We start from the raw sequence: 26,827 nt of genomic DNA, 5'->3' as shown, positions 1-26,827 counted from the left end.
CAGAAACTAACACGTAGAAACATTCAGGACAGGACTCAAGACAGACAAGGATGGAACATAGACTGGTGGGGGGTGGGGGCGGTAGGATGAAGACCTAGTGTAAAAAGACACAATCAGTGATGGTCCACAGTGTCTGTTCGCTGTGAAAGGGCTGTACAGGTCAGTTAAAGAACATGATAACTCTGTGACTTTGACACATTCAGCCCAGCTGCTCCTTTGGGGTGCCTTGGCCTTGGCTGGAGTTGTGTAGATCCTTGGCCAGGTTCTTTCCTATGCTTTGCTGATCCTCGATCTCACCCAGAGCTTTGGCTGGTATTTTCTCCCCCACGTTTGCTGGCACTCACTCACTGTGCTCGGAGATGGCGTCATTGCCTTGACCTGCCGCTCGTGATCACCCGCCAGACCGCATGTGAGTCATCTTGCTTCAGTTTTGTCTCCCCATGTAAAACCAGCCTTTACATTCTTCTCACCTCTTCCTGTAGCCTGGCCACATATCTCACCTTATAGAGCAGTGCTTGTATGGGCAGATGAAAGCTGAGGTGCCCTCTCTTCCTTTCCCAGGGTCATAGATCTGGAGAGCCGTGGAGGTGCATTTGCCACAGAAATGGCTCCGATTTATCCAAAGGTGTAATCTACCGGAAACATCTGTCTGGTGTCAACCTGCTTTGAATTATCACTTCATGACTCTTTGAATGAAGATTTTTAATTCTACTTCCCTTTTGATAGGAGGCATCCATCTCAAGCTTGTTTAAATGGTGAAAGTTATTTTTTTCTGTGAGAATATTGCAGACTGAAAACTGCAACATTATATGGATTAAGTACTGCAGATGGTTTTTAAATGTAGATTACCCAAAGTGTTTTTTTAAGCACACAGGAATACAACCAGCAGCAGAGCTCTCTTTCTGTTGCCAGACTTCTAACATCTCAGCCTTCTGTATCATCCCCAATCATCATGAAGATGGTATCTTCCCTTGCATCCGTGCAGTAATAATACTGGTTTCATCCCAGCTGTAAAGGATCAGTATTTAGTTACTGCCTGCTACGCCACTGACATTTGGGAAGCAATGAAGGTCCAACATCTCTGCCTGTCCTTGGTGATAGACCACTGCACACAGATAGGAGTGCAAGAAGCTACAGAAGGTTGTAAAATTAGCCAGGTCTATCTTGGGTACCAGCCTCCGTAGTATCCAAGACGTCTTCAAGGAGTGGTGCTTCAGAAAGATGGTATCTGTCATTAAAGACCCCCATCACCCAGGACATGCCCTCTTCTCATTGTTACCATCAGGAAGGAGGCACAGAAGCCTGAAGTGTCATACTCAGTGATTCAGGAACAGCTTCTTCCCCTCTGCCATCCGATTCCTAAATGGACATTGAACCCATAAACACTACTTCACTTTTATTATTTCTGTTTTTGCACTATTTTTAATTTAACTATTTAATATGCATAAATATACTTACTGTAATTGATTTATTTTTTTGTTATCATGTACTGCATTGTACTGCTGCCACTGTTAAAAAAATTTCATGACATATGCTGGTGATATTAAACCTAATTCTGGTATAGGACCCTTCATTGTTGCTTCCGTAACAATTTTTTTGACCAGTAAGGTTTGTTAGCCCTGAGCTGAACCCCCGAACCTGGAGGACCAGTAGACCACTCTTATAGTCTGGCCTCTACACTTTGACCTGTTTGGCATGGGTGACCCTACCAAGAGTCAAAGCACAAGGCCCTGACTCTAGACAACATAGTTCTCTGGGTCATTGAGGTACGCAAGCCTCCAAACCCTTCGACAAGGTTGTGGTCTTCCTGGATCAGCAGAGAGGGTTAAAAATCATTATTATGCCTTGCTAATATTGAATATGTTTGGGAAAAATATGGTCAACTGTAACCAGTTGTCAGTGGAAGTGCTGGTAATGGTGTACCTGAAAATATGTCAGCAATTTCCAGCTTCTCGAGATGGGAATTTGTCGTAATACAGTAAATCATTAACTCTCGAATGATCATTATCTTGGAGTTAAGAGCCAAGTTGATTTCTCAGCACTAAGTTGGAGTAAACAGGTAGGAGATGAGTGCAGTTAGTCCCTACTAACCAGAAGGGTTGCTGACGTGGGTCATCAGAGTTGCTTCTGAGTGCAAAAAAAACAATTGGAGAATGCCAAGAGGATACACAGTGCATCCACTGACTTTCTGAAAGCTTCTCAAACCCCTGACAAGGGTAGTTCTTTGCAGTGGAATTCAGGACCATGACCGAAATCCAGCGATGCAAGATAGGGGAAGCAACAAACTTTGCCTGCAGAGGGCAAAAATAGATTAGAGTATTAGAACTGACAAAATATAGTGGCTTAACTTAAAGGCAAAGAGGACACAATATGAAAACACCTTGGATTTAAAATTTGTGAACCAGTTGCCTGCAATAGGATGAAACTCATTTAGAGACTGAGTGGTGGCAGTAGGGAAGAGTTTCTTTAAAGCTGAAATAGGCTCTGTATTCTTAATGATTTACTTTTCGAGAATTCAGTGACTAATTTGTCTGTCTGGTTACCTGGATATCCCTGACCACTGGGAACTAATAGATCATAGGACTTTCCTTTCATGAGTGTATCCAAGTTCTTATTCAATGCGATGAAGACTTCCTCCTCAACTGCCCTTCCAGTTAGAGTTCCAGAGCCATGTCAGGGCCAGGATAACACTCTAAACCAATCGCTTCAACTCAATAGCCCCTTATTTTCATCCTAAGTGAAATTGATCTTCCTATTTACTTTAATCATAAGCTTTATTTTATTTATTTAGATTGAGCTTTGTATCAGCCCAAAGTACAGCGGCGGCTAGTTATCACCAAGACAGTAAAGAAATGGTTTCGAGAGGCCACCGAGGCCTTGAAGGGCTGCTTTGAGGTTACTGACAGACGTGCTTTATGAACCATAGGGGGAGGACATTAATGGACTTGCATCGCTATCTACATCAGCTTCTGTGTGGCCAATGTAATGCCATCAAGGACAGTTCACTGCTTCCCTTACAACAAACCATGGGTCACCAGTGATCTAAAGGCTCGTCTCAACCACAGGAAGAAAGCCTTCAGATCAGGACACAAGGAAGTCTGCAGATGCTGGAAATTCAAGCAACACACATCAAAGTTGCTGGTGAACGCAGCAGGCCAGACAGCATCTCTAGGAAGAGGTACAGTCGACGTTTCGGGCCGAGACCCTTTGTCAGGAGTAACTGAAAGAAGAGCTAGTAAGAGATTTGAAAGGGGGAGGGGAGGGGGAGGGGGAAATCAGAAATGATAGGTGAAGACGGGAGGGGGACAGGAGGAGACTTTATCCACTCAGGGGATCTCCCATCCACTGCTTCCAACCTTATAGTTCACACACCTCGCACTTCCCGTTTCTACCTCCTACCCAAGATCCACAAACCTGCCTGTACTGGCAGACCTATTGTCTCAGCTTGCTCCTGCTCCACCGAACTCATTTCTGCATACCTCGACACTGTTTTATCCCCCCTTGTTCAAACCCTTCCTACCTATGTTCCTGACACTTCTCACGTTCTGAAACTTTTCGATGATTTTAAATTCCCTGGCCCCCACTGCTTTAATTTCACCATGGATGTCCAGTCCCTATATATTTCCATCCCCCATCAGGAAGGTCTCAAAGCTCTCCGCTTCTTTTTGGATTCCAGACCTAACCAGTTTCCCTCTACCACCACTCTGCTCCGTCTAGCAGAATTAGTCCTTACTCTTAATAATTTCTCCTTTGGCTCCTCCCACTTCCTCCAAACTAAAGGTGTAGCCATGGGCACCCGTATGGGTCCTAGCTATGCCTGCCTTTTTGTTGGCTTTGTGGAACAATCTATGTACCGTGCCTATTCTGGTATCTGTCCCCCACTTTTCCTTCGCTACATCGACGACTGCATTGGCGCTGCTTCCTGCACGCATGCAGAACTTGTTGACTTTATTAACTTTGCCTCCAACTTTCACCCTGCCCTCAAGTTTACCTGGTCCATTTCCGACACTTCCCTCCCCTTTCTAGATCTTTCTGTCTCTGTCTCTGGAGACAGCTTATCCACTGATGTCTACTATAAGCCTACTGACTCTCACAGCTATCTGGACTATTCCTCTTCTCACCCTGTCTCTTGCAAAAATGCCATCCCCTTCTCACAATTCCTCCGTCTCCGCCGCATCTGCACTCAGGATGAGGCTTTTCATTCCAGGATGAAGGAAATGTCCTCCTTTTTTAAAGAAAGGGGCTTCCTTTCCTGCACTATCAACTCTGCTCTCAAACGCATCTCCCCCATTTCACGTACATCTGCTCTCACTCCATCCTCCCGCCACCCCACTAGGAATAGGGTTCCCCTTGTCCTCACCTACCACCCCACCAGCCTCCGGATCCAACATATTATTCTCTGTAACTTCCGCCACCTCCAGCGGGATCCCACCACTCCCTCCCCCCCTCTGCTTTCCGCAGGGATCGCTCCCTCCGCGACTCCCTTGTCTATTTGTCCCCTCCATTCCTCCCCACCCATCTCCCTCCTGGCACTTATCCTTGTAAGCGGAATAAGTGCTACACATCCTCCTTCACCACCATTCAGGGCCACAGACAGTCCTTCCAGGTGAGGCGATACTTCACCTGTGAGTCGGCTGGGGTGATATACTGCATCCGGTGCTCCCGCTGCAGCCTTCTATATATTGGCGAGACCCGACGCAGACTGGGAGATCGTTTCGTTGAACACCTACGCTCTGTCCACCAGAGCAAGCAGGATCTCCCAGTGGCCACACATTTTAATTCCATGTCCCATTCCCATTCTGGTATGTCTATCCACAGCCTCCTCTCCTGTCAAGATGAAGCCACACTCAGGTTGGAGGAACACCACCTTATATTCCATCTGGGTAGCCTCCAACCTGGTGGCATGAACATTGACTTCTCAAACTTCCGCTAATGCCCCACCTCCCCCTCGTACCCCATTCATGATTTATTTATATACACACATTCTTTTTCTCCCTGTCCCTCTCACTATACCCCTTGCCCATCCTCTGGGTTTCCCCCCTGCTCCCCCTTTTTCTTTCTCCCTGGGCCTCCTGTCTCATGATCCTCTCATATCCCTTTTGCCAATCACCTGTCCAGCTCTTGGCTCCATCCCTCCCCCTCCTGTCTCCTCCTATCATTTCGGATCTCCCCCTCCCCCTCTCAAATCTCTTACGAACTCTTCTTTCAGTTAGTCCTGACGAAGGGTCTCAGCCCGAAACGTCGACTGTACCTCTTCCTAGAGATGCTGCCTGGCCTGCTGTGTTCACCAGCAACTTTGATGTGTGTTGCTTTAGATCAGGAGACAGGGAGGAATTGAAACATGTGGCAGGAGCAGCTAATAGAGAAGATCAAGGTGGTTTAGGAGGAATCCAAGAGAGAGCTGGAGAACAGAACAGCAAACAGGAGCTGTGGATAGGCATGAAAAACACCACTGGCTTCGAGCAGCCTAGCCTTGGAGGCTTGGAACGCAGGCATGAACGGGCTTGTTTAAACCTGTTCTTCAATAGGTGTAACAATTACCCTCCTGTTCACACTTCCCTCACCACACCAGTTCAACATATAAACAACACTGTCTACACCCGCTCCTTGTCCTGCACTTACTATTCTATAAGCATCCATTAGTCTCTTGAGACCATGGATTTGCGCCTTGGAAGGTTTCCAAGGTGCAGGCCTGGTCAAAGTTGTATGGAAGACCGGCAGTTGCCTATGCTGCAAGTCTCCCCTTTCCACGCCACCGATGTTGTCCAAGGGAAGGGCACTAGGGCCGATACAGCTTGGCACCGGTGTCATCGCAGAGCAATGTGTGGTTATGTGCCTTGCTCAAGGACACAACACGCTGCCTCAGCTGAGGCTTGAACTAGCGACCTTCAGATCACTAGACCAACGCTTAAACCACTTGGCCACGCGCCAACACACCTACCATCCATACCTCCACATACCAACTGCTATTGTCCCAATCTTCCCCTCCCCCAGCCCCAACCTTCTACCAACTCCCCAGTCATCACAGACTCACCTTCACTATGGAGCAGGTGAGAAGGGCTGTGGAGAAACTCAGACACAGCAAAGCATTGGGACTGGATGGTGTGAACCCCAAGGTCCTGAAGGAGTGTGCTGAGCAGTTGTGTGGAGTTCTCCAGCGCATTTTCAGTCTGAGTCCCAGCCTGGAAAGAGTCCAGACTGTGTGGAAAACATCCTGTGGTTCCCGTACCCAAGAAGGGCCGACCAAAGGCCTTGAATGACTACCGTGCAATGAAGACCTTAGGGAGGCTGGTACTGGCTCACTTTCAACCCCTGATCAGATCAGCCCTCGATCTCTGTAGTTTGCCTACCAGGAGCACATTGGAGTTGACGATGACATCACCTACCTGCTGAACAGAGCCTACTCACATTCCGACATGCAGAGCAACACTGTGAGGATCGTGTTTTTTTTTATTCATCTAGAGCCCTTAGTAAAATACAGCCCTCATTGCTGGGGGAACAGCTTTGTTCAATGAAGATTATGACTTCCATTGTACCCTGGATAACAGACTACTTGACTGGCAGACTACAGTACATACAACTTCAGAGCTGTGTGTCAGACATGGCTATAAGCAGTACTGGGGCCTGTATTGGCTCCCTTCCTGTTTACCCTGTATACCTCAGACTTTAGATACAACACTGAGTCATGTCATCTGCAGAAATTTTCTGATGACTCAGCAATGGTTGGGTGTATAGTGGGAGGACAAGGATAAAGGTGAGGGTGTGGATGTGGATGTAATGAGGACCTACAAGTTCCCGGGGGTGCACCTGAATGGCTGACTTGAGTGGAGCACCAACACAGAGGCCGTGGACAAGAAGGGCCAGAGTTGTCCCTGCTTCCTTTTGGAGTGTGCAGGCCTCTCCTTCACGTTCTGCCAGTCTGTTGTCACCAGTACAATCTTCTATGCGGTGGTGTGCTGGGGTAATGGGTGATGCCAATAAGCTCAATAAACCAATTAGAAGAGCTGGCTCTGTTAAAGGAGTCCAACTGGACACACTGGAGGCCATGGTAGATCAAAGGACCCTCCAGAAAATCCTGGCAATTCTGGACAATTTTTCTCACCCTCTGTGTGTCACCTTGGCTGAACAGAGGAGCATTTTCAGGAATAGACTAAGACAACTCTTACTAGATTCTCCCTTCTCCAGCCCTGTATCTCTTTTATCGATCAACTTCCCAACTCTTTACTTCACTGCCCTCCCTCACCCAGTTTCACCTATCACCTTCTGTTTCTCCCTCCTCTATCCCCACCCTCTTAACTCAGACTCATCGTCTTTTCTTCAGTCCTGATGAATCATCATCTGTACTCTTTTGCCTGGCCTGCAAAGTTCCTCCAGCATTGTGTGTGCGTTACGTGTCTTTAGTCCGGATGTTGTTTGGCCGATAGCTTTTGCTGCAACCAGTTCTGTCGTTAAACAGAATGGAAAAACCCTACCTAAACCATCCAAAAACATGTAATGTACGCCCTGAAGCATTAATGCCTTGTTGAACTTACTTTCAACTCCCTGAAGTTTTCTCAGTCACAAATAACTTCAGTCTGAACTCCCACATAAAAAGGACAGAGTGGACTATCGGTTTGAAACAGCTGGTGTACCAGAAATGAAACACTGCTGCATATTCTCTAAAGAATGAATCAGCTGAGTCTTTAATCAAGATGAATACAAGAATAGAACACAAATGACCATTACTGACGTAGTTATAAAGTGAATAGATTACAGTTGTGCTGGAAACACGAAATCAAACCACACTACTTTGCTGAATCAGGTAGCTTCATATTCGACAGCTGAATTAAAAGAAGAAAGGCATCAAAACAGTTGTAAATCTTCCTTATTTACTAAGCATGTCAGTAACATTTAAGTGAAATTGGTAGAGAGAGGTTACCTCTACGATTGGCACCAGTGTTCTCATATCCTCCACACCATGAAGCAACAGGAACTTAGACAATCTAGTTCTAGGTGTGGACTGATTCTGAATTTGGTAAATCATAACTAAAATGCTAATTTTTGTTTAAGATTTTAAAATTATTAACTTTGTTCAACAAATCTATTAGTGTAGTCTCCCATTATTAATGTGTTTGATCAAACCATTGTAAATATTTGTACATCAAGTTTACCTTCAATAAAAATTGCAAATAACCAGTTATATGAGGACTGGTGTTACATGGAGTCTTGCTCAACAGTATCTTTGCTCTGAAGCAACCTTTTAAAACTAAAATTTGATCAGTAACATTCCTCAGGTAGCATAATCAAAGTAAAGCTGAACAGCGAAGTAATCAATTTGCAAAAATCAGCACTGCTGTTCTAACCTCGACATCTGTAAGTTATGGTCAAAGACTGAAACTTTGGCCATGATTTTTTAAAATTTCACCAAGAGTGTATAAATCTTCATACAAAAACTTTTCAACTTTCAAAATCATCAAGTAAAATTTGTTTCCTCTGTCGCTCTCTGATTAGGAAACTCCTTCCATTTTTAATGTCCAACCATTTTTTGAGGGGACAGTCAATGGAGAAAGAGGGGAGAGGAAAATGAGAAGACCTTCGGTGGGAGAAGTCTTCCACTTCAGAGGTTGTGGGATTCCCAGCATCGTCACCTAGAGAGATAGCACAAGAACATGAAACAAGACGACATTCAATCCGTCACGCCAGCCTATTTCCCCAGCAATGTTAGGTACAGTCGACTCGACTACTGAGTCTATGCCACCAGTTAAATCTCTCAGGAAACTTCTCTCATGAGTAAGTCCAAGTAAATTCCAAAATCCTTCTTGCCTAGCTCCAGATTTAACTCTAAGGAAACCACTGTTTGATGCAGTATTTAGTCTGCTGAACCAGAAGCACATACATAGTACGAGTAGTAGACGATTTGGTCACTTGTACTATTCTGCCTTTCAATAGGATCATGGATGGCTTTTCCCTCAGCAATATCTCGAGCATTATCCCCTCACCTCGACTCCCTTAATGTCCAAGACTCTATCACTGTCTTAAATACACTCAGCAACTAAGCCTCTGCAGTCTTGGGTACAAGAATCCTAAGGTTCACTACCTATTGTGTAAAATCATTCCTGAATGGCCAACTGAGACGACATACTCAAATCTTTAATCAAAATTCATAGCTGGACACATCCCAATAGGGTTTCTTTGGAGAAAATCTTACTGTCTTTAAGTGCACAAACACAACAGTGTACATGAACTGATCTATTAGATCTCATTTCAGCCGCGCAGATGTTGCACTGACACTGATCGAACGCTGCAAGCGAAGATAAGCAGGAACAAAAATGTCAATGAGCAGGGGGTGGTGGATAGCAATGGAATTTCATATCAGTTTGTCCATCAGGACTGACCAGAATTATTGGGACGCAGACATAAACGGCTCAGTAAAGGCCAGGAGAACCAACAGATCTGAAAAGCTTACAGTGGTGCTCGGCGAGGTCTTTGGTGAATCCAGCTTGAGGGTATTGTCGGTGGGCCACTTTGTGAAGACTGCGTAAACTGAAGATCCCTTACTGGTGTACCTAGAAGGAAAAGCACAATGCAAAAGCGAGCAACTCATTAAAAGCAGAGCTTTGCAAAAGATGACTGAAGCATAAACATCACCTGAGTAGTCTTATATTTATTGTCAACAGCTGTTTAACTGTTTGATTGGGGGTGGGGGGGGGGAAGATCTCATCTAAATCTATCGAATGTTGAAAGGCCTCAATAATAGTTGGAGAGGATGTTTCCTATGGAGCCTAGGACCAGAGGACACAGCCTCAGAATACAGGGATGTCCATTTAGAACAGGGATGAGGAGAAATTTCTTTAGCCAATGGGTGGTGAATCTATGGAATCTGTTACCACAGGCGGCTGTGGAGGCCAGGTCACTGAGTATATTTAAGGCAGAGGTTGATAAAATTCTTGATTACTCGGGACGTGAAGGGATACGGGGAGAAGGCAGGAGACTGGGGCTGAGAGGGAAAATGGATCAGCCAAGATGAAATGGCGGAGAAGACTTGATGGGCCAAATGGTCTAACTCTGCTTCTTTATCCTCTGGTCAAGTGGGCATATGCTGACATGGTTCCAGTTGAGGAGAATAATCTGGTTCAGATCTCTATATTCCAAGCAATTCTAAGACTGAGTATTCAGTCCACATGGAACTATCTAAAGAAATGAAAGTGAACATTGAATATTAAATTGACTCCTTCCACATCCCCCCCCCCCACCCCTAGTCACAGGCCTGGAACAAGACCATAAGACATAGGAGCAGAATTAGGCCATTCAGCCCATCAAGTCCGCTATGCTATTTCATCATGGCTGATCCCGGATCCCATTCAACCCCATACACCTGCCTTCTCACCATATCCCACGATGCCCCAACCCATCAGGAATCTATCAACTTCCGCTCTGAATATACCCACGGATTTGGCTTCCACCGCAGTCTGTGGCAGAGCATTCCACAGGTTCACTACTCGTTGGCTAAAAAAAAATAATCCTCCTTACTTCTGTTCTAAAAGGTCACCCCTCAATTTTGAGGCTGTGCTCTCTAGTTCTGGTACCCCTACCACAGGAAACATCCTCTCCACATCCACCTTATTTAGTCCTTTCAACATTCAGTAGGTTTCAATGAGATCCCCCCATATTCTTCTAAGTTCCAGTGAGTACAGGCCCAAAGCTGCCAAACGCTCCTCATATGTTAACCACTTTATTTCTGAAATTATCCTCATGAACCTCCTCTGGACTCTCTCCAATGACAATACATCCTTTCTGAGATACGGGGCCCAAAACTGTTGACAATATTCCAAGTGCGGCCTGACATTAACTGTTTCCTCCTTCCACAGATACACCTTGACCAACAGGATTTTCTGTTTTATTTAATTTTACAATGATTTTTCTACCCAGCACAATCTCTGCTGGGTTTAGATTTTTGTGTATCCATCAACACACTAGCATTGAATATTGATATTTCCCCACACATTTCTAACAATGACATAGCCTCCTGCAAGATACAAAAGCTGGCTTATACAAGGATACGTCTTAAAGCTAATCAAAGCAATAAAACAGAGCCCCGTGGCCTCACATCACTACAGCACACTGGTGATGAACTGAAGAATACAATACCTTGACATTTTCTCTGCTCTGACAGTAAGCTGTGGGTCTTTTAAGTGTTCACCATGCAGACCTGAAGCAGGTTTTATAATTAACACTTACCCCAATAGTCACTGAGATGAACAAGCGCCACCACATAATCTGCTGCTACACATACACACACACACACACACACACACAGCAACAAGGATGAAAGGCCTTGGTGCCACCAGCGACCATGGCACAGGGTGTGAAACATTACAAGAACAACGTCCCACGATTCACGTTAAACCGCTGCGTAAACGAATTTCATGGAAACCTGTCGAATATTGAAAGGCCTCGATAGGTTGGATGTGGAGAGGATGTTTCCTATTGTGGGGGGGGCGGGGGTGTCTAAGACCAGGGGACACAGCCTCAGAATAGAGGGACGTTCTTTTAGAACGGAGATGAGAAGTAATTTCTTTAGCCAGAGAGTGGTGCATCTGTGGAATTCGTTGCCACAGGCGACTGTGGAGGCCAAGTCATTGGGTATATTTAAGGCAGAGGTTGACAGATTTTTGATTAGTCAGGGCATGAAGGGATACAGGAAGAAGGCCGGAGATTGGGACTGAGAGGGAAAATGGATCAGCCATGATGAAATGGCAGAGCAGACTTGATGATCAAAATGGCCGAATTCTGCTGCTATATCTTATGGGCCTTTACCTTTCCCACCCATCACCTCCCTGCTTCTTTCTTTCTCCCCCTCCCACCTGGCTTCACCTATCACCTTCACACTGTATTCCTTCCCCTTCCTCCCCCCACCTTCTTATTCCGGTTCCACCCCCCCCCTTCCTTTCCTGTCCTGATGAAGGGTCTCGACCCGAAACATCGACTGCCTGACCTGCTGAGTTCCTCCAGCATTTTGTGTGTGCTGAACAAAACTATAATCACAGCTCTGGGATGTGGGAGAAAAAGACTGGACTCTGGTAGAACATGCAGGCAGCACCCGAGGTCACGACTGATTCAATATCCTTGGAGGTATTCATTTATATTTATTAACATACAGCCCGGAGTAGGCCTTTCTGGTCCTTCCAGCCACGCCACCCAGCAATCCCCCAATTTAACCCTCGCCTCATCACAGGACAATTTACAATGACTAATTAACCTACCAACTAATACCTCTTTGGACTGTAGGAGGAAACCGGAGCACCCGGAGGAAACCCACACTGTCAAGGGGAGAACGTACAAACTCCTCACAGGCAGCAGTGGGAATTGAACCCGGGTCACTGGTACTGTAAAGCGTTGTGCTAACCACTACGCTACTGTTGTTTGCAACACTGCTGAGTCTGAAGCTGGGAATAAAGAATGGTGCCACAAAGTGAGAACAACCGAAAGAGTCACACTGCACTTAATCCCGACAGATGTTACCATATTATGTTGGAGGAGTTCTCCTTCTGAACTCGCCAGGGTGTCGATGCATATATCGCTTCACCATTAACGCGCAGCCACTGTCCCAGGCCGCGCAACCTTTCCTCGAAGATGGGAGGGATGGTGCCGTCTTTGGTTGGACCAACATTGAGCAGGAAGTTGCCACCGTAGGCAATCGTGTCCAGTAAACTCTGCCAGGGAAAAAGGGAGTTATTGCCATCGTCTGCAATATCCACAGTTCCTATCTCAGTTTGTTTTTGCACAATTTCTCAACACCACCCAAGGGAGCCTCCTGTCTTAGTGCTGACCCCATCACCCCCATTTGCTAAGTAAATAGCAACTGCATCTGACTAATTTTAAGTGTGAAAAATACTTAGCAAAATGTTTCACATGATTTGCAAAACATATATGAGTTTATGTAGCCGTTATGAGGAAGCAGTTTCACAGGTTTGGTAAGTGAGACAGAAGGCATTGATTATGAATAAACACATTCACCATTTATTTACAAACAGTAAAACATTTGACCGAACATCTAAATCACCGAGTTACAGAAACTATGACACTAAACATTCAGTGAGACTTCAAACTCAACAGGTACCTTATTAAGTCTCCCCAAGTTCACAATTAAAAAATTAAGCACTCAACAAGCAGATACTTAGCTAAGAATGGACCCTCCTATATCTGCAGCACACTTTCCCAACAGAACTACCAACACCAATCACAACCTCAGTGTGAAGGTGAGTCCCTGGAGACAAAGATAAGCAAGTCTCTTGCACGTGCTAATCTTTTACCCCAGGGTGCCTGCAATTAGATACCGATGCCTTGGCGCACAGGACAACCAATGGGAAAGAGCTGCTGTATCCCTAGAACTGGTCAATCAACGACCGACATGGCAGAAGCGGTTTTCGACCAGCATGTAAACTAACCCTTCGCATTACAGTAACTCCAGGCAAAGCAACCTTTGGCACTTCTAGCAAAGCTGATGCCACACAAACCATGAACTTAAGGGTACAGGACTGGACTAAAGACATTTTACTGCACCCTAATTAAATTCAAATATTCGTAGCTATTCACTGGTAGGTTTCCAACATCCCTGCACTTACTGGAATGACTGGACACACACACCCTGTCCAAAGTCAATGTCATAAATGTCAATAGTACTGTCCACTAACAGACTGAGAAGCAAATTCTAAACTATCTGATCTGACTATAGCAGCGGGTTCCCAGCCTTTTTTATGCCATGGACCCCTACCATTAACTGAGGGGTCCATGCACCCTAGGTTGGGAACCCCTGAATTATAGGGAGACTGTCAGAGGCAGGGCATTTTTATTACACTATGCATGTCTGCAGCTTCGCCAGCTGGTGGCGTAGTGACATCAGCGCTGGAGTTCGGGGTGGAAGGTCTCGAGTTCGAATCCAGCCGGCTCCCAGGCAAGTTTTCCATCCGTGCTGGGTTGAGCGTCGAGCTAGCAACTCTGCCTCGTAAAAAAGGAATTGCCTGTTACAGAAACATCAGCAGCAAAAAAAAGTTGATGGCCTATGCTCCCTGGTGAGTTGAAAGGCAATTTCTTTCTTCTTCATGTCTGGAACTAATTGGGATTTTTAAAAAAATATTTTATTCTGACAGGTACAAACCAGATATCTGATCAGATCAATCAGACCAGATAAAATTTGGTGGATGTGTGGAATGCACTGGCAAGGGTGGAGGCAGAAGCAGGAATGTCAGGGAGATTTAAGAGAGACTCCAAGATAAGCACATGGATAAAATTAAATGGAGGGCTATGTGAAAGTGATCTTGGACTGGGTAGAAAAGTCAGCACAGCATTGAGGTCCAAAGGGCCTACACTGTGCCGTGATTCGAATGGCTTAGCTTCCCACAGGTTAAATCCCTTGACATGAACAAAGGTCATCCCAGGAGACCAACACAACTTTGCCCGAATTCATTCCCATTCTACTGAAGTGCAGTAATGGTTAACCTGGAGCACATACAGTGATAAGGGATGGTAGATCTTCCACATCCCTGGACTGCATTTTTCTGCGATATCCCCAGGACCATCTGTCGAGTGTGGTACACTTCTCCCACTTGTGGTTCAGCAGTTTGGTGGGGCTGTATTTGTCTGCACAGTTGAAGAAGCCGCCGTGTTTACAAGAACAGCCAGCTCCCCAGCGGTCATTAGTGACCACAGTATCCTAGTGACAAATTTGAAAAAAACATTTTTTAATTTAAGCATTTTTTTTGAAGTGGGTAGATAGAAGGAACATGCCAGCCGGTATTCACAACGGAAGGACTCAATACAGCAAAGAAATAAAGTGAGGCTGAGGAAGGATTTTACACATACAGAATAGAGATTATCATTTTTGTTTTACAAGCAGTATCGATATGCAGGAGGCCAGAGTGATTTCAATAAATTCCCTCCGCATTCCAGAAAATGTGGCACAACTGTATCCTTATTTTTATATTGAGATACAGCATGGAGCCATGCCTCCCAAAAATCGCCAACTACTTCTCCAGCCCTTTACCTTTCCCAGCTACCACCAATTAACCTACCAACCGGTACATCTTTGGACTGTGGGAGGAAACCAGAGCACCCAGAGGAAACCCACGCAGAGAAATAGAATTCTGTGGTATAGAATGGCAAGAACAAAATTGGCGCGAGGCTATATGTTCAGGACACTTGGGAGAGGCAAATAAAATTACTAAAGAAATGAAGAAATCTTAGAATGAAAAGGAAACAAAAAATAGGGCTCACCCAAACAGCACTTACACATTCACATTAGTGGAGATATAAAAGGAGTTAGTTGTATTGAAGTAAGAAGTGTGCATGAAAACAAATTATTTTAATGAGGCAGTTCCATCAATTTAAAACATGCTTTTAAAAAACTTGAACAGTTTAGAGTTGGTAGAGAGGCAAGTACCCGATCACCCATTACAGTTGTAAAAAGCAGAGCATTTCTTGTGTTTGCAGTTTGTAATGGCCACAGTGTGTAAACCAGGGGTTCCCAACCCTTTTTATGCTGTGGGCCAATACCATTAAGCAAAGGGTCCCTGGGAACCCTTGGTAAACAAGTGGAGTTGTACATGCTCTGGGACACCCAAAGTGTGTAAGCAATGTGAAGTTGTCACAGCCTTGCGGACAATGACTGTGGAGCTTTATTTGACCTACATAATCTCCCAAGACTAAATTCCAGATGCAGGATACCCACACTGTTGAATTCTTCACGACGCAGGGGAAAAGACAGAGAATCGACTGTGTGTGAGGGAGGGGAATTGTTTATTTGTTTAATAAAACCAGTCCATTGCAGATCCAATACCTTTAAAGGTTATACTGCTAAATACTGTTACATACCTCGTGGGTATCTTGTGACTGTCTTATGACCATGATGTAATTGAGTATCTTGTGAGCATGATGTAACGGCCTTGTGATGGTGGGGTGATGTAATTTTCCTGCCAGTGTGAAGTCACATGATAACACGTTCTCAACAGGTATATAACGGGAAACCTCTGTTGTTACACAGTTGATTCATTGTTTAATTCGTCAGTTACTCCGTTATGCTGCGTATTCGTCTCATGACACAGTTTCGTTTTAAAGTGGAGTTTTACTTTCCATTGTAAGTCTAGTATTGGAGAGTGAGGACCTTACTAAAGTATGGGAACCTGAAGGATTAAGTAAAGTTGGTGTCGCTCGGCAGTTTAATACAGGATCGACCTTACTGAATCTTCATTCAGAAATAGTGGCCTGCATCTGAGATAATCCCTGTAAGATCAGGAAGGTTTGTGCAGTGTTCATTCGCCAGGGAAAAGGTCAGTTCCTATAAGCAGTCTTCTTTCCTTCGTCGTGAATCCTTCGGACAGAATCAGCAGTAATGTCACATCTTCGAAGAAATCCGTTTCCAGAGAAGTCTCTCCTTTTTGACTGTATAAATCACTTGGACTTTCAAATTTACCACTTTTAAGACTGTGTTCGAACTTACCACTTTAAGAACTGTTCCAGAGTTGCCGTATAGCAGTTAACTTCCGGTTAAGTTAGTCGTTTGAATACTTTTCACTATTGTTGAGCAGAGTTTAATAAATGTATACGTTTGTTTTTAAAACCTGACTCAATTCTATATTCATTGTTGCTGGTCACGTGACAATACAGAAACCAAAAAAAAAGCTTGGCTGAATATGCCTGATCCTAAATGGGCTAAGGAGGAAACTAAAACTGAGATAACAATCGTCATTGCTAATCTAAATTAGCATTGTATGTATGCATGTATGCATTTCTAAATGACAATAAAAGAGGACTGAGTATTCTTGTAATCTAAAAAAATTGTCTATCAATGTTATGAATATTGTTAATACGTACCTTGACAGGGCTGTCATTGTAGAGCCAGGCCAGAAATCCAGTGGAATTCCAGTAAGTATCTGGTGCTTCCCAGTCACCATCTGACCAGATTATATCTGGTTTATACCTATCAGAATAAAAGAGAAAATAATCCCCGTTAGTTCTAGGAATTCAGAATGTAAAATCCAACCCTAGTTTCCAAGAACTAACACAGTCTCTTTTTTTAAAAATGGCTCAATCGAACTACTGATAGTTTTGGAATTCAACTTTAGAAACAATGGCATGGTTGGGTTGAGTTGTTCTCCAACCTTGGCAATCCTTCTGTAAACATTTCACAACCGTAGGCTGAGACATCATCAGCGTGCTGTTCACTCATGGTGTGTCTTCCAAACGCTTGGCCATCACCTAGTCTAGCCACACACTTTCCCAGTTATTTCCAAGAACTAAGGCATCTCAATTAATTCTTGTGCAACATTAAAGACACACAAAATACTTTCAATACTGTGAACAGGATTACCAATATTGTAACGCTCAGAAATAGAACTGCAATGTATTATCCAAATGAATTGCAAATCTGAAATTGTTTTGTTTATAAAGTACAGTACTATGCAAAAGTCTCAGGCACACGTACATCCAGGGTGCCTAAGACTTTTGCATAGTACTGTAGTAATTTTATGTATTGTGCTGTAATGCTGCTGCAAACAAAAACAAATTTCATGACATATGTGGGTGATGATAAACCTGATTCCGATATTGGTCTATTGTGGACTGAGAGTGGGAAGGGGGCAGGGAGGGGTGAATCACGGTGGGGAAAAGGGGAAGGGAGCAGGAAGCACCAGAGAGACATTCTGTAGTGATCAATAGACCAATTGCTTGCAATCAAATGGCTTTGCATGGTGTCTCAGGACTGGGTGCGTCTGCACCCACACCACTCCCTCCCCCACTCCTGGCACTCCTCCTCCGCCACCTGTGCCACACCTCTCCACTCCCAACATACTTTGCTCCCACCAGACTTACAAACTCGCTCTCCACTCCACAATGACAAATATAGTACTGTGCAAAAGTCTCAGGCACCCTAGCTACACAATATATACTTACCTAAGACTTTTAAGAAGAGAGAATTAACCTAAGACTTTTAAGAAGAGAGAATTAATCATCTTATACTACAGTATGTTTTGTATTAAGAGCAACATGATCGCCTTCGAAACGAGTGGTGAAATGAATGATTTTTGCCAGAAAAATCATAAAATCTTCAAGGCATTGTTCTCTGCCCCGCCATTAACCCATAAACTCTTCCCACAGGTGCAGCTTGATCTGCCGACTATTTCCTGCACTTCTGATTTTATTTTTGATTTCTAGCATCTGTGGTTCACTTTGACACTATAAGCAGGCGTAAAGCAAAAGTGCCACCTACTGGTCTACGTGGTACAGGGATGAAATTAGACACGTGCTACACTTGGAAGTTCCGAGTATGATTCGTATCAAAATATGAACTGGGTACGCTACCATATACTACCTTGTTTCACTTTCTTGTAGCCATCTACAGGAAAAACAAAGTAGTACAAAGAATCTTCAAAAAAAACTATACATAGACAAAGACATACACCTGCCACCTCCAACCCCATCCCACCACCAAGCACATCATTCCCTCCCCCCCCACACAAACTTTCTGCTTTCCGCAGGGCTTGGTCCCTACGCATCTCCTTGCCCATTCGTCCCTCCCTACTGGTCTCCCTCCTGGCACTTACCCTTGTACGTGGAACAAGTGCCACACTGCCCCCACACCTCCTCCCTCACTCCTATTCAGGGCCCTTAACAGTCCTTCCAGGTCAGGCGACACTTCACCTGTGGGTCTGTTGGAGCATCTACTGTATCTGTTGCTCCCAGTGTGGCCTTCTGCGCGTCAGTGGGACCCAACGTGGACCGGGGGACTGCTTCGCCGAGCATCTACGCTCCGTCTGCCACAACAAGCAGGATCTCCCGATGGCCACCCACTTCAATTCTGCTTACCACTCCTGTTCCAACATGTTGGTCTGTCACCTCCTCTACTGCTGCAATGGGTCCACCTTCAGGTTGGAGGGGCAGAGTCTAATATTTTGTCCGGGTAGCCTTCAACCTGATGGGATGAGCATCAATTTCTCAAGCTTCCGGTAATTGCCCTTCCCACCCCACCATCACCATTCCCCTCTCTCACCTTATCTCCTTACCTACCCATCACCTCCCTCTGGTGCTCCTCCCCCTTCCCTTTCTTCCATGGTCTTCTACTCTCTCTCAACAGATTTCCCCTTTTCCAGCCCTCTATCTCTTTCACCAATCAACTTCCCAACTCTTTACTTCACCCCCTCCCCCGGTTTCACCTACCACCTTGTACTTCTTCCTCCCCTCCCCCCACCTTCTTACTCTGATCTCTCCTTTTTATCCAGTCCCGATGAAGAGAATCAGCCCGAAATGTCGACTCTATACTCTTTTCCATAGATGCTACTTGGCCTGCTGGGTTTCTCCAACATTTTGTGTGTGTTGCCTAGACAAAGCCTAGTTTGACAGAACTGGGCAAATTAAAAAAATAATAACACTGAGAATAGGAGTTTTAAAAGAATCCCTGACAGTGATTCTGTAAGTCACAGAACCAGTTAACTAGTGATGTTTTAACTAGTGATTAGATACATTTACAGATATTTTAAGGCTCTATCATTAAAACTGTTATATTACATTACCTTAAGACCAGATCGTACAGTTCTGGTAATGTTTTTTCCATAACAAATTTCTGGGTCTTGAATTTGTTTCGCTGATCAGACAAGTAGAGGGGGTTAAACCACTCGAAGAGAGAATGGTACACTCCATAATGTAACTGCCTGTTGCAACAGAAGATCAAGTTTGAAACTAATATTAAATTCAGTTGGACAGCCCACTTCGTTTGCATAACTTTAATATGTAGTTAAAAAGCTCAAGGAGCCTACAAGTGGCATTGGTGCTTTGCAAATAGTATTCACATCTTTCATATGAATGGAAAGACATACTGTTTATATGATGCATTCTGTATGTATTTTAAAGAAAACTTATTTCTGAAATAAAAATAAATGTGAAGTGAACTTACTTTAGAAATTTCCAAATAATTATCTTCAACAATGCATTTCAAGGGATAAGCTTCAGGGTCAGTCCTTAAGCAAAAAAATCATTAACTTCCCACAGCACATTTTAGCCTTTGATTAACAGAATGGATTTGCTGTATGAATTTGACAAGCCCCAATCCTGAATGCTTTTTCTGCATCGTATCAAAGACCTTCTAAACGTCAAAATAAGCTGCATCATTTATCTATTCTGATAGGAACAGCCTCAAAATGTTTCAATGGATTTAACAGTTTATTTTTCCCACAAATCCTCAACGACAAAACTCATATCAATTATTTTTTAGGGGCTGTGTGTTAGGAAACAGCAAAGAAAGATCACCTGGAATTCATGAATACAAAGGCACTGGTTTTCAATCTATTTCTATGTAGATGTTACAGACCCCCAGTCTAACCCCACTGAATTGGCACAGATCACATTGAAATCATACATAGATTCCTAGAGGGCAGAGTGGAAATATAGCAGAGCTCTCAAACCCTGCAGTAAAACCACATTAACCAGGGAGTATCAGGGCTATGTTGATACTGGACTGTCAGTTATTCCAGCGGAGAGAAATATTACAAATTAATAATCCAATATCTTACTTTCCTCCAAGACGACCAAAACTGATTTGTGGTTTGGAGGCTTCTGTGCCTCAGTGACCTGGAGAGCTCCGTTTGCTGGAGTCAGGAGCTGATGCTTTGGCTCTTGGTAGGGTCACCCATGCTGAACAGGTCAAAGGGTAGAGGCCAGACTAAGAGCGGTCCACCGGTCCTCCCGGTTCGGGGGTTCAACTCAGGGCTAATAATGCTGATCTAACAAAACTGTCACGGAAACAGCAATGAAGAATCCTTCTACATCTGAGCACGACGGTATTCCTCAGTCTCATCCCTGGGCTTGCAAGCTGACAGTAGCGAAAACAGAGAGGAAGCTACCGGCACAATGAAGGAAGCCTTGAACACCACCAATACCAAGACCAAAATAGCCAAGGACAGACAGAGAGGGAAGACCTTCATTGCTGCCCCAAACACCAGCGGCTTAATGGGTAATAAGTACCCTTAATTTACTTTTTAATAGTACAATATACTAAATTTGTCAGTGCACGTGATGGAATTTACATGATTAAGAGTTCCAAACAGACAGTGGATTATTGTTCTTGCCAGGGGTGGTAATGGGGACAAGCTCCCACTACCTATTAAACGCTCCCAATGGTGTGTGGTTCAAATAGCCTCTGACAACCAGTCCAGCTTCTGCGCTTCATGTGTGGCTTAGCTTCTAAGCCTGGCAGAACTGTTTCTACTGACACGAGAAGGGGCAAAGGCGGGTTACTGCCCCCTTAAAACCAACCGCTTCCGGCAGATGGGGCTCGTCAGCCATGATTGGTAGCTCGCCTGGGAGAAGGAAAACTCTGATCTCAAACCTCCGCTGCCTTGTGCCTATACCCACTCATGGGGAAGGCTTCAGGGGTAAAACCTGAGGAAAAACCCAGAGCTGTGGTCCCCAAGGAGGTCCTACATTGAGTTCAGTGCTGACTGGCAACTCCTGTGTCACTTCTGATACCAAACTGTATCGGTCTCTGCTGTTCCTTTGGGTTCATCAGTTGCGTGGAGAGAGGGAGCTTGCTACATGGGCAACATCTTGCTCTCCAATCACACTACCTAGGCTTGTGTATCTAGACAGCTGGGATGCAACATCCATGGAAAACTCTGACCGACAGGCCTCAGACTCAAGATATATTTTCAGTTAACCTTTTACTATCTGGCCTCCTTGCCACCTCATATAGAGAAAACCTTGACTTTGAAGTTCTTTTTTGTTTGCCAGGGAAGTCTGAGAGCTTCAAGTCTTATTGCTAATTGAATATGACAGGTTGATTCAAGCCCTAGGCCTAAATCACCTGAAAGCAGGGCAACTAAAATATCCCATGGTCAAAGTGCAGGGAGACCCAGCCAATGCAGGTTAACAACGCCATGTGGTATAGATAACTAGAACTTGAAGTTAAAAAATTTTAACTGATCAGAAAAAGGTAACTTAAAGCCCTACCTAAAACAGCACAGTGGTTAGCACAACGCTTTTTAGTACCAGCAGCCCTGGTTCAATTCCTGTTACTGCCTGTAAAGAATTCGTATGTTCTCCCTGTGACCACCTGGGTTTCCTCCCAGTGCAAAGATGTATTGGTTGGTAGGTTAATTGGTCATTGTAAATTGTCTTGTGATTAGGCTAGGATTAAATCGGTGCGGCTCGAAGGGTTGGCTGTAACTCAATAGGTAATGTGTACAAGCAAGACAGGTAACATGGCTGCAGGGTAATATGGGATACTTGGCCAAATGCACAGGAGACAATACAGCCAAACTGGACCACACCAAGACAACAACATATTCACAAAAATACATCAAAACTGTGTCAGGAGCACTGAAATACAGAAGGATATTTAAGGCATTTTTGAGATGGACAGCCATTGACCACAGAATGATGTCAACAGGCCAAACGCCAAGGGAACAATAAAGCCATCAGGAATTTCGCAAATGCATAAAATTAACAACAGACCGTTTACGGACTGCAGCTGCCAGATCACCCACAAGATCGCGATGTGGACCTGTTTCAATCGAGTTCCAGTTCCAAGACACAGGAGATCCCCAGTTCGTGAATCCTTCATGGTGCTTTGACGTCAGCACCACGTACCTGAGATTACATACCACAGGAAAACAGTTAACTACAATCAAATGCAACTGTAAAGTGCTCTTTGAATATATCCAAGCATCAGCTTTATTTCAGGAAAAAAAAACACAGACCAATGCCTACAACTCAAGTTGTGTTCTTGGCATTTTAAAAGAGTTCTGTCAATTAGAATAACATACACAAAATGCTGATGGAACTCAGCTGGTCAGGCAGCATCTACGAGCAGTCGACATTTCAGACCGAGACTCCCGACCTAGAGAGTTCCTCCAGCATTTTGTATGCGTTGCTTTTAAAAAGCGAGGCAATATTCATGGGTTCAATGTCCATTCAGAAATCGGATGGCAGAGGGGAAGAAGCTGTTCCTGAACCGCCGAGTGTGTGCCTTCATGCTTCTGCACAGTCTCCTGTGTCTATAAATTAAACTGAGATGTTTGATTTATAAACCCTGTAAAGATCTCCCTCTCACTCGTATTTAGGGATGGACAAGTAGAATTCAGAAATAGCAGAACAAATCTGGAAACAATAAAACTAAGATAAATAAGCTACCATATTGGATTACGAGTTACTCAGCTTGTCTTACAAAGAGTGGTATGAAAGGCAGAATCTCATCATAGCCAGTCCTCACCAGTAAGTGCCAATCATCATATCTGAAGCACTGCAATCTATTTATCTACAATCCACTGCAAATTATCTTTGGAGTGAGGAAAGTGTTTAAGTACATTAATTAAATGGAAACTTTATCCATCAAGATGCAACATTAATGATAGACTTCATAATGTATAAAATACCAAGATTATGAAGAGACAAATGTAGCCTTATCTTTGGGTTCAGATGGCAATAATGCCACATAACCAAGAATCCTCTGGGAGTACTGCCCCATCCACCACCAATAAATATTGTCTACTAATCACCCACGGAACTCACTCAAGTTCCACCTTGGATGTCATTTATAATATACTGTCACACAACACCAAATCAGATCCTTCAAAGCAGACTGAATCAGCCATTAAGCAGGCATCTACAATCATCCCTTTTATCCCCAAATTCTTGTCTTAACTCACCCAGATCCCACCACCCACTGAAACACTAGTAGTAGCGCATTTTAAGTTGTAGATGTACTAATCTGCACATCTTTGGATCATAGGGAGAACCTCAGAATCCACAGACAGCATCAGAGGTTGGGTTCTGTCATGTAGTTAAATGGTAAGTTTGACACTAGTCAGCTACGGTGATGTTGTCATCAGTCTGGGACAGAACAACAGGAGATATCAAGGAGCATGGAAAGGAGAATGTGAAATAAAGGCACCTTCAGAGCATGAAGCGTCGAGTCATGATATATGCGCCATCTAATAGGTCGCTGTTACACAACACAACAGGGTCTAACTTGGACCTGCCGTGAGGCCCAAGTCCCGTGGAAAGGGGACGGCGCCGCCCCCTTTCTGTCTTTTGGAGAGGGAACTGGTGCCGCGAACAGTCGGTGTCAAGTCCGACAAAGTCCTGGGGGTGGAGGAGCGCGTCTGCAGGGCCGACTTTGGTTCAACGCATCGCTCCGTGTACACTAATCCAGATTTACAGCATCTGCACTCTCCCCGGAGCCGCCCGGCCCGAAGGGGTTGTCATGTGATTTTGTGCATCACGTGATCTGGATGTCAGGTGATTTCATATTCAGCATCCGCAGTCGCCCAGCCCGAAGGGGGTTGTCACGTGGTTATGCATCGCGTAACCTGGATGTCATGTGATTTCACATTCGGCATCTGCAGTCTCCCCGGTGTCGCCCCGCCCGAAGGGGTTGTCACGCGATTGTGCATCATGTGACCTGGATTTCATGTGGTTTTATAATGCAAAACAGCAATGACCGTATTCCCGGGCCAAATGAAATAAATTACACCCGCCAAACTCCACCAGCAGATTCAAGCGCAGCAAAGTCGCCTTTATATTGATAACTCCGTTATTATGGCTTTTTTCTCTCTGCGCATGGGGTGTTTGTCGGTTTTTAAGGGTTTCCTGTTTTGTAGATGCCTGTAAGGAGACGAATCGCACGGCTGTATAATGTATACATAGTTTGATGATAAAAAGTACTTTGAATATCTGCCTTTTGCAAATAAACACCTCAATCACTCAATGAATGCTCACGTTTGACCGTATTTTTACTGTACCTAGCTCCGGATTCCTCGAACAGTTCCGCCCATTGATCTGGATTAAAGAAGCTAGCTGTAAATTCTGGAGCGAACTCGCTGTATTCGAATCCCGGTGGGTAGTTCTTTGTCATAAACTCCGCATACTCACGTAAGTGCCTCCCTTTCCAATTCCACCAGAACCATTCGCTCCCGAAACTAGGCACAGAAAATACTCCCCAGTGGATGAAAATCCCAAATTTGCTCTCGTCGTACCAGCCGGGTAAAGGCCTGCTGTCAAGGCTCTTCCAATTCGGTTGGTAACGGCGAACGGAAGGTTCTCCGGTACCTAAACCCACAGTAAGGAAAATAAAACTCAAGAAACACTTCCACTCCATGCTCTTCACCCTTACCAAATAAAGCAGGAAGTGGAAGCGCTGTTACGTCACTGGTTACTTTCGCCAAATAGTAAAGATGATCAACACCTGCGCGCACTAACTCACTCTTCCACACCCTCAACCACCACTTTTCCTGTACTTCCAGTAAGTCACCTTACATACAGACATTCCTTGGCAACATCACTTTATGGACATACAATCAAGCAATCTATGTATATGTGCATTGTATATAAGCTATCATATATATAGTATTTTATTATTGTGTTCAATTTCATGTGTTTTTTTGTGCTGCATAGAATCGGAGTAGCAGTTATGTCATTCTCCTTCACACTTGTGTACTGGAAATAACATTAAACAATCTTGAATCCAAACTAAATCACCCAAGTGCGCACACAAGGCTGGAGGAGCTCAGCAGGTCAGGCAGCACCGATGAAGACGAATAAACAGTTGACGTTTTGGGCCGAAAACCTTCATCAGGACTCAAAACCCAAAATGATATGTCATGCCAGTTTCACCAATTTCAAAATTCCTCATTGGTGGCTTCTGCAAAATGAGCTCTGTGCAAGAATTTGCAAGCAATGACGATGCTTTCTTCCTAGCATAGAGAAAAGAAAATATAACAAAAGATCATTGCAAATACTAATTGATGTCATTTCAAGAGTTCTTCAGTCTTAATGATACTATGCATAATGAATTTAAAGAATTCTCGCAGACAAGAAATCAGCAATTTTTAAATAAATTTCTAAGCATTACAAAGTGTGCCAAAGGCTGGGAAATTTTAAGCTGAAATATCACAATAATCTTTTCAAATCATTTATGTTTTGAAATATTCTCATCTATTTTTGCAAGGCAACTTCAGTATATGTACATAATTTTTAGAGCTATCGCAGTTGCTTCCCCAGTATTAAGACCCTAATGATAGCCATTTCAGTCCACTGCATGCCTTCTACCTGGTTCCCAATGTAAACTTAAATTTGCCGGACCAATAACCACAACACAAACAGTTCTTTACTTTATCCTTTTCACCAGTTCATTTCTTTGAACTCAGCCGGCGAGAAGTTCAGAGGCACACACAACAGAGGGACAGATTTCCTCTCCCTCTGGGGGCTCGTGTCGAACCTCTATCAGCAGGTTACATACAGCAACATTTGTACAGTTTAAAGAGACCATCATTATCCATATATGGAATTGTTTTCCGGTTCTTTGTACAAAGCTTGTGGGACTACAAGGTACAGAGGGGCAGAGAAAGGAGTAATCAGCCTTGGAGTTTTTAAATCAGACACACACACATCTGTTACTTTACAGAATCAGACAGTTTTGTCCTTGATTAAAACAGAGAAGTAGTTTAGCGATTTCACAACCTCACAACTGCAGAAATACAATCAAGCACGCGAAGCGAAAAAGGATGCAACTTATGCCGAAAGAGTACAAAGTCCTTGAAGGTCATTAACCCCTGCACCCCCAATATCCTCAAAAACTTCATCACCAAAAGAAACAAATTATCCTAAATTCTGTGGGAGAAGAGATTACCAGGCAACAATTCAAAAAAAAAAATAAGAATGCATTCAAAGTCTCCTTGAAACAAAAGCAAGACGAACCAGAAGGTTGAGTAGCAAAACAAACCAGTCCTGAACTATGTATTAGCTAGCAGGGATACAGCTTTAATAATGTTCTAACAGCATAAAACATCATCAATTGTGTTTCCCT

At 44.1% G+C, this 26,827-nt stretch overlaps 1 protein-coding gene across 3 annotated transcripts; it reads right to left on the bottom strand.

Annotated features, from left to right (window-relative positions):
- Positions 1–7,654: 7,654 nt before the first annotated feature.
- Positions 7,655–25,161, bottom strand: LOC140190654 (tissue alpha-L-fucosidase-like). 3 transcript variants are annotated; one of them, XM_072247420.1, is made up of 8 exons: positions 24,765–25,161; positions 22,477–22,611; positions 19,542–19,679; positions 16,849–16,954; positions 14,492–14,692; positions 12,502–12,692; positions 9,446–9,545; positions 7,655–8,627 (listed from the first exon to the last, which is right to left on the bottom strand). In XM_072247420.1, exons 1-8 carry the CDS (start codon positions 25,118–25,120, stop codon positions 8,487–8,489), a joined length of 1,368 nt encoding a protein of 455 aa, XP_072103521.1. In that variant the 5' UTR covers positions 25,121–25,161; the 3' UTR covers positions 7,655–8,486. The 3 variants fall into 3 exon arrangements, with proteins under 3 accessions (XP_072103521.1, XP_072103523.1, XP_072103522.1); XM_072247422.1 differs by lacking the exon at positions 14,492–14,692; XM_072247421.1 differs by lacking the exon at positions 19,542–19,679.
- Between the last annotated feature and the right edge of the window lie 1,666 nt (positions 25,162–26,827).

Source organism: Mobula birostris, chromosome 30 (genome assembly GCF_030028105.1).
Source record: "Mobula birostris isolate sMobBir1 chromosome 30, sMobBir1.hap1, whole genome shotgun sequence".
Classification (NCBI taxonomy): Eukaryota; Metazoa; Chordata; class Chondrichthyes; order Myliobatiformes; family Myliobatidae; genus Mobula; species Mobula birostris.
The sequence above is the reverse complement of the archived record's forward strand: the minus strand, read 5'-3'. Positions and strand labels throughout refer to the sequence as shown.